This window comes from Orycteropus afer, unplaced genomic scaffold (genome assembly GCF_000298275.1).
Source record: "Orycteropus afer afer isolate SDZICR_OR568_19922 unplaced genomic scaffold, OryAfe1.0 scaffold00130, whole genome shotgun sequence".
NCBI lineage: Eukaryota > Metazoa > Chordata > Mammalia > Tubulidentata > Orycteropodidae > Orycteropus > Orycteropus afer.
Window position 1 is genome coordinate 2,904,577 of NW_006921717.1, and position 7,704 is coordinate 2,912,280.

General features: G+C 58.5%; 1 protein-coding gene across 1 annotated transcript; it reads left to right on the plus strand.

Annotated features, from left to right (window-relative positions):
• Position 1: 1 nt before the first annotated feature.
• On the plus strand, positions 2–2,065 carry CD248 (CD248 molecule; the record flags this gene model as incomplete). Its single annotated transcript, XM_007944955.1, has 1 exon — positions 2–2,065. A coding segment is annotated over one exon (2,064 nt), but the record flags the coding sequence as incomplete, so codon positions are not given.
• Between the last annotated feature and the right edge of the window lie 5,639 nt (positions 2,066–7,704).

Genomic DNA, 7,704 nt, shown 5'->3' on the forward strand with positions numbered 1-7,704 from the left:
CCGGCTGCTGTGGATCGGCCTGCAGCGGCAGGCGCGCCAGTGCCAGCCGCAGCGACCCCTGCGCGGCTTCACCTGGACCACGGGAGACCAGGACACGGCTTTCACCAACTGGGCCTTGCCAGCCACGAGCGGGCCCTGCCCGGCCCAGCGCTGCGCCGCCCTGGAGGCGAGTGGCGACCACCGCTGGCTCGAGGGCTCGTGCACGGTGGCCGTCGACGGCTACCTGTGCCAATTCGGCTTCGAGGGCGCCTGCCCCGCGTTGCCAGAGGAGGCAGGCCAGGTGGGCCCCGCGGTCTACACCACGCCCTTCCACCTGGTCTCCACCGACTTTGAGTGGCTGCCCTTTGGTTCCGTGGCCGCGGTGCAGTGCCAGGCCGGCAGAGGGGCCTCTCTGCTCTGTGTGAAGCAGCCCGAGGGCGGCGTGGGCTGGTCCCGGGCTGGACCCGTGTGCCCAGGGACTGGCTGTGGCCCGGACAACGGGGGCTGTGAGCATGAGTGTGTGGAAGTGGATGGACGAACATCTTGCCGGTGCTCTGAGGGCTTCCAGCTGGCGGCGGATGGACACAGCTGCGAGGACCCGTGCGCCCAGGCCCCTTGTGAGCAGCAGTGTGAGCCCGGCGGGCCACAGGGCTACAGCTGCCACTGTCGTCTGGGATTCCGACCGGCCGAGGACGAGCCACACCGCTGTGTGGACACGGATGAGTGCCAGATTGCTGGAGTGTGCCAGCAGATGTGTGTCAACTACGTTGGTGGCTTTGAGTGCTACTGCAGTGAGGGCCACGAACTGGAGGCCGACGGGATCAGCTGCAGCCCCGCGGGGGCCCTGGGCGCCAGGGCTTCCCAGGACCTTGCAGACGAGTTGCTGGATGAAGAGGAGGAGGAGGAGGATGAAGACTGGGAGGCCTTCGATGGCGGCTGGACCGAGGTACCAGGGATGCCCTGGATGGAGCCCACGCAGCTGACTGACTTCGGCCTGGCCTACAGGCCCAGCTTCCCGGAGGCCCAAGAGCCACAGAGGCCCTACCCGGAGCCGACCTGGCCGCCCCCACTCAGTGTCCCCCGCGTCCCCCACCACTCCACAGTGCTCTCCGTCACCCGGCCCATGGTGATCTCTGCCACGCGCCCCACACTGCCTTCTGCCCACCAGCCCCCCATTAATTCCGCCACAGGTCCACGCCTGGTTCCCTCCCATCGGCTCCCCGTGATCCCTGCCACGAAGTCAGCTTTGCCCCCTGACTATCAGTTCCCTGGATTCTCAGCCAACTATCCAGACCTGCCCTCTGTCCGCCAGCCCCCCGTTATTTCTGCCACTCACCCAGCATGGCCCCCAGCCCCCCAACCCCCAGTTATCTCAGCCGAACATCCTGAACTAGTCTCTGCCCACCAGTACCCCATGGCCCACGACACCCAGCTCACTGAGGCCCCGACCACCACTCATCTGACAGGCATTCCAGCTAACCACGCCCCACTGGTCACCACCCCCAGTGCCGATCAACCCCCTCAAGCCCCAGATATCCTCCCAGCCCAGACCACCCAGCGTCCCATTGTCCCAGCTGCCCCGCCCCCTCTGACTACCACTCCTGGGTCCTCTAGGCCCCCTTTCCATCCAGTCCCTGCTGCCACCACCCAGCATCCAGCTCTCCTTCCTCCTCTCTCCCCTCAAAGCCGCACTAACCAGACCTCACCCACCAGCCCTACACACTCCCATTCCAGAGTCCCCCAAGTCCCAAGGGATGGCGCCCCTGACCCCAAGCCGGCCCCATGGCAGCCCTCAGTGGCCCCCACAGCAGCCCCAACAGCCCTGGAGGAGGCCAGTCTGGCAGGTCAAAGCCCAAGGGATGACCGGTGGCTGCTGGTGGCACTGCTGGTGCCAACGTGTGTCTTCTTGGTGGTTCTACTTGCTCTGGGCATCGTGTACTGCACCCGTTGTGGCCCGCATGCGCCAAACAAGCGTGTCACCGACTGCTATCGCTGGGTCACCCACGCTTCGGGCAAAAACTCGATGGAACCTTCGGCCCCCCGGGGCAGCCTCACAGGAGTGCAGACCTGCAGAACCAGCGTGTGATGGGGTGCGGCCTCCTCTGTGGGGTGGGGGGAAGGGGTGTGCACTGGACACATGGCTGAGGCTGCAGCAGGGACCCACAGGGGCCACCCACCTGGACAGAGGGCCGCTCCCCCCACCCAGCCAGGCACCTCTCTCCATCAGCCATGACTTGACTCGCAGGAACTCTGCTCGCCGGCCTGGTGCTCACAACAGAGGAGAGGCTGAGGCCCCCAGGACCTCAGGGGATGGGTGCTGGGTCTTCTCCAATAAATGGGGTACCAACCTCGCCCAGAGGTCCTGGCCCCCAGTGGTGCCCAAGGGGAGGGTCTGAAAGGATGCAGAAAAAAGGAGGGGGGCCTTCCTTCAGCGTGGCAGGGCCCTCAAGGACATAAGGTAAGACACCTAAAGGGAGGGTGCGCTTCAGAGATTCCAGGGGACACAGAGACTCAGAGAGGGCATAGCCTTGCCCAGGGTCACACAGGAACCCAGGAGCGGAGGAAAATCCTATATCCTTTAAAACAAAAAAACAAAAAAACCAACATTCCAAGAAGGTGAGGATGAATGTAGCGGAAGATTCTGGAATAAATGGCTCCTGCTGGACTGGAGTCACTCTCAGGTTTATGGGTCAAAGGCAGGCCCTGGATTTAGCGATGATGGAGCGAGAAGGACCGTGCAGTGAGTAGGACTCTCTAATTTGCTACTGTACTTCCCTTCCCATCCCCACAGGCGGCCCAGAAGTAGAGGCTGGGGTTCAGGGTCCCCCAAGTATGCTGCTATCCCCTTGGGTTGTAAGATCCCTGGAGGCCTCTTCCTCTCGCTGTGGGGAGGAGGTGAGGGCCAGAGCGAAGCACGCTGGGGATGGGAGGGCAAAGAACCCCACGAGAAGTAACCCTGGGCCAGGTTTCCAGCTCCGCGGACAGCCTCACAAGCACCGCCTTCCCTTCTGGGCCACACTTGGCTCTTCGGTGTGGGGACAGAGGGAACCCAGGGGACCTCCGCGGAGCCAGAATTCAGGCTGCTCGGGGCTTGAGGCGTCCCAGGACCTGGAGGAGAGGCTAGTTAAAGATCAAGCCTGGGGGGACCCGGCAACCTCCCTCCGCAGCCTGGACTCACAGCTTTGGGGAGGAGGGCGGGACCCAGGCAAGGGAGGCGCCGGTTCCCACCGCCCCTGTAATTGTTCAGTTGCAGCCTCTCCGGGGCCTCTAATTAGGACGGGGCAAGGCCGTCAAGACCACCCGGACAGGCGAGGAGGGGGTCTTCCCCCTCCTCCTCGCAGAGCCCTACACCACCCTCTCGCTCTAGGAGCTGGGCCGGAGCTGGACGGCTTGGGCTGGGCCTCAGGGGACCAAGAGGGGAGGGGCTGGAGCTGAGCGAACCTGGGGGCCGCAGAGAGGGCGGAGGGAACGCTACGCACCACCCCCGACCCCAGCTCTCACGTTCCCCTAACTCAAACCAGACTTCTCGGCCAGGTTCTGCCCAAGCTGTTAACCTCAGAGACGCCACCGGGGAGGTTTGGTGGCTGGGGGTAGGGGTCGCAGGGCGGCTCAGACGCCTGCGTCCTGGAAAGCGGTGCAGGCGCAGCATTCAGGGGAGGGTGGCAAAAACCTGCCCAGACGGAAAAGATTCCTTCTCTCGCGACCCTGGGTAGGAGATCCAAAACGCCCCGAGGGCAGGAAGGGGTTAAATGCACTTCATTTGGAGGGGAGGATGGGAGTGGGGAAGGGGGCCCAGAGCCGGCTCTTTGTCATCCCGTAATGAGCACCAGATGCGGAACCGCTTGCGGTCCTAAACAGACAGCCTCCCCGGGCAGAGCCCCGGCCCGAGCTACCTTGGCTCCGCCCACGCCAGGGGCGGTACCCCGGGCTCCGCCTATGGACTCTCAGGCACCGCCCATCCTGGCACGGCCTCTGCGGGCAGAGACTCGGAAGCGGTCCGCCTCGCCTCTCGTAGCTACGAGCCACGCCCACCAACTGCAGTCGAGCGTCGCCCCTGCCAGCTCAGAGATTCCCGCAGATCTATTGCCCCGCCCCTTTATTCCTCGAGCTCTGCCCGACAGAGGCCTGCGCCGCTGGTACCGCCCGCCACTGCTGTAAGCCCCGCCTCCTCAGCGCAGCCTGAGCGCAGAACGACTCTCTGGAGGTATAAACTCCGCCCAGAATCCTCAACACGCTTTGCCTAACAGGACTACAAGCTCCGCCTCTTTACAGAACCCGAGACTGTCCACGAGTGCAGGGAATCCCGCAGGGACACCAACTCTGACCCAGAGAGACAAACTCCACCCCCAGGAGTGCAGACGTTTCCCTCACCCTCCTCTGAAGGTCCCGCCCCCAGCTGCAAGCCCCGCCCCCTCGCCGAGCTTTCAAAACTGCAGGGACAATTCCCCCGCAGACCTGCTGCAACAGAGGAAGAGCTCCGCCCACAAAAGGCCAACACACTTTCCCCTCACTCTGAGGTCATGGCCCCGCCTACTTAAAAAGTCCTCAAACCCTCTCCTGGGCGGCGCTTTAAGCCCCGCCCACTCAGAGCATCCCTCACTGAGTTCTTTGCATTGCAACCTCAGGCTCCGCCTCCTGCGAGCGCATAACCCCTCCCACCTTCGGCCCCACCTTCTTCGGTACAAGTCCCGCCCATCTAGGCCCAGATTCCCTGCCGCCTTGGGCCCAGACCCACGAGCCCTTCAAGGCCCTCATCTCTGACCAGTACGTCCCTGAACCTGAGCCAGGCGCCCTTTCTGGGCATCGTGCATGCCCCTAGCCGTGGTTTACTTCTGTCCAGATTCCGAGTTCTTGGGGCGGAGCCGGCGGATGGCATCGATGAATGGGCCTTTGTCGCCACCTGCCTTCGCGCCGCGGACTTGCAGCCACCGGGACGTCACTGCCTCCTCCCCGCTCCCCTAAAAAAATAACATACTGTTGTTATTAGACGCCTTCCAGTCAGCAACGACTTCTGGGAACCCCGTGCACAACAAAATTAGACGAAACCACCACCGCCCCTCCCAAAGCCTTCCAGTAATGTATCAGGGTTTCACTGCTATCCCTAAGGTTTTCGATTGTACACTCCCAACGCGTACAGTTGCACAATAAATGATTTCTTAATTTATTCAATATTTGTTTTATCCAAATGTCTGCCGACTCCCCTCGCAGGTGCCCGGATGATGTCCCGGTCCGCCAACCACCCTATGTTGCCCAGGGCCCAGAGCGCAGTATTCCTAACACTCCAAAGTGTGGCGGTCTTCCCTGCCACGGCGTGTTTGGCAGCAGTGGGTTCAGGCTGTGGCCGCGGAAAGTCACAGCGTTCACTGGAGACTGACGACCACAATGGCTCAGGGCATACCCACCACTAGCTCTGCACTCACCACCTCATTTGAAAATGTTCGCCTCCTCTCTGCCACCCCAGACTGGGGCTCCAGCTCACAGGAGACTTGATGGGGCGGACTAGGGCATTACGAGAGGAACTAAAACCCTCCCAGTTGCACTTGATGCCAGCACCAGCGAGACGCCCTTTAGAGCTGCTGTGGTCACACTGTGAAGGTCAAATACCAACCTTGCCCACAGCCACCTCCTGGCAAACGGAGACCATGGAATTGTTGCTGCAACTCTGGTCCCCTGGCTGCTGTGAACCGAGCAGGGTTTGGTGCCAACTAATAACAACAGTAACAATAATGAAGCCTGGAGCACTTACATGCCCAGTCGGTTCTAAGGACTTTACGTGTATAAACCCACTTAATATCCATAACAAGCCCTATGAAGTAAATGCTATCCTTATCACCAATTACACTGAGGAATCTGCAGACACCCGCCTGAGTGCCTTGGGTCAACTCATCTGCTCAAGTGGACCCAGTGAGTAAGTGGAGGGTCAGGCAGCCAGCCTCCAGGCCTCACCTGGGTCTGCTGCCTGCCTTCTTGTGAGAGAAGGGGAGGGAAAGGCTGCCAGGGACAGTTTCTTCTTGTTAGTTGCTGCTGAGTCGACTGGTGGAGACTCTCTGTGTAACAGAATGGAACATTGCCTGGTCCTGCACCATCTCAAGACTGATGACATGACTCCACTCTTGTGGCTCTCACATCAATTCACCTCATTGAGGCTTTCCCTTGTTTTCGCTGAGCCTCTGTTTTACAAAAAGTCGTTGATCTTCTCTGATGATGTATCCAAAGTAAGCAAGCTGTTTGTTCACAGACTGGCTCGTTCCTTCCTCTGTCAGTCCACATGCATTGCACATGCAGGTTGCCCCAGTATTCCAAGCTGAAGTAAGACTGCTACGATGAGAAGCTCACCTATTGGCAGAAACCACTAGATGGCGCTTCATCTAGCCAGTAGGATAAAGCTGTATGCACGAGAAGCCAAGTGTTGACACATGGACGCTGTTTGTTCTTTAAAGAAAGCAGCTGATTTTTATTTGTAGATGACATCAGTCAAAGTGACCACCCAGAATCTTTCACTTGTTTATCTTTTCTCCTCTGAAATCTCATGCTTCTCTGAGTCAGGAGTCACTGCACCGGACTCCACATCTGTTGACATGAACGTGTGGTATCACACCAGCCCAGAGAATGCGCGCCTTCCCTTCCCTGGTAGGTCCAGACCCCAGCTGCTTCATACAACTTCTCCCACCTGGGCATTGGTCAGCTACAGAGTCCACATGACTCCCCCACCAGCCAGCCCCATGACCGCCTTAGGTCTGATAATTTGTTGCATGATGACTCATCAACTCCTGGGAAAGAACCTTCCCTAATTCAAAAGAGAAAAGATGCAAACACAAAAATGATTTACCAGGAGAGGTCAGATCTCCGTATGGAGCTCCATGTCCCCCAGGACTTGCGATCTTCCCACCTGCATTGCATGCATTCTTCCCAGGAATTTCTTGTTCCAGTTCTTTATCAGGAGCGCTCGTGGTGTAGTGCCTAAGGCATTTGACTGCTAACCAGAAGGCTAGCGGTTCAAACCCACCAGCCACTCCTGGGAAGGAAGGTTGGGCAATCTTCTTCTGTAGTGATACAGCCTACGAAACCCAAGGAGGAGTCACTATGAATTGGAATCGACTCCACGGCAGTGAATTTGGTTTTTGCTTTAAGCTTTTATTAGCTCATGCACAGTCAAGGATCGGGGCCTCATTGCATATGCATGATTGATGGGATCAATAGATATGCATGATTGCATCACGCCCCCCTCCCTTCTTGAGTGGCTCTTTGCACAAAAATGAACCTCCATTGCTGGCAAATTCCAAGGATTATTTTTAGGAAACCAGAGAAAAGGCCAAACCAAGTTCCTTGTCCACACCACAATATAGTCAATGTTCTTTGCCAACACCGTAATCCCAATGTGTCAATTCATCTGTCTTCCTTTCACATTGTCCAGCTTTGCCAGGCACAGAAGGCAAATTGAAAAGACCATGGCTTGGGCCAGGCACACTTGAGTTATCAAAGTAACATCTTTGCTTTTTAAAACTTTAAAGAGGTCTTTTGCAGTGGCTGGCACCTATGAGTTTCTCTCACCAATAAACAAAACACAGGTTCATTTTATCTTCTACCCTACCGGGCGGTCCACTTCAAAACTCACTCTCAGCGTTTCCTCCCAGTGTGGTTTTCCTGGTTCCTCCATAAATGACTTAGGACACTATTGGCACATGTGGGCTCCCTTATTGGTTCCTGACCCAGAGGAACAAGGGT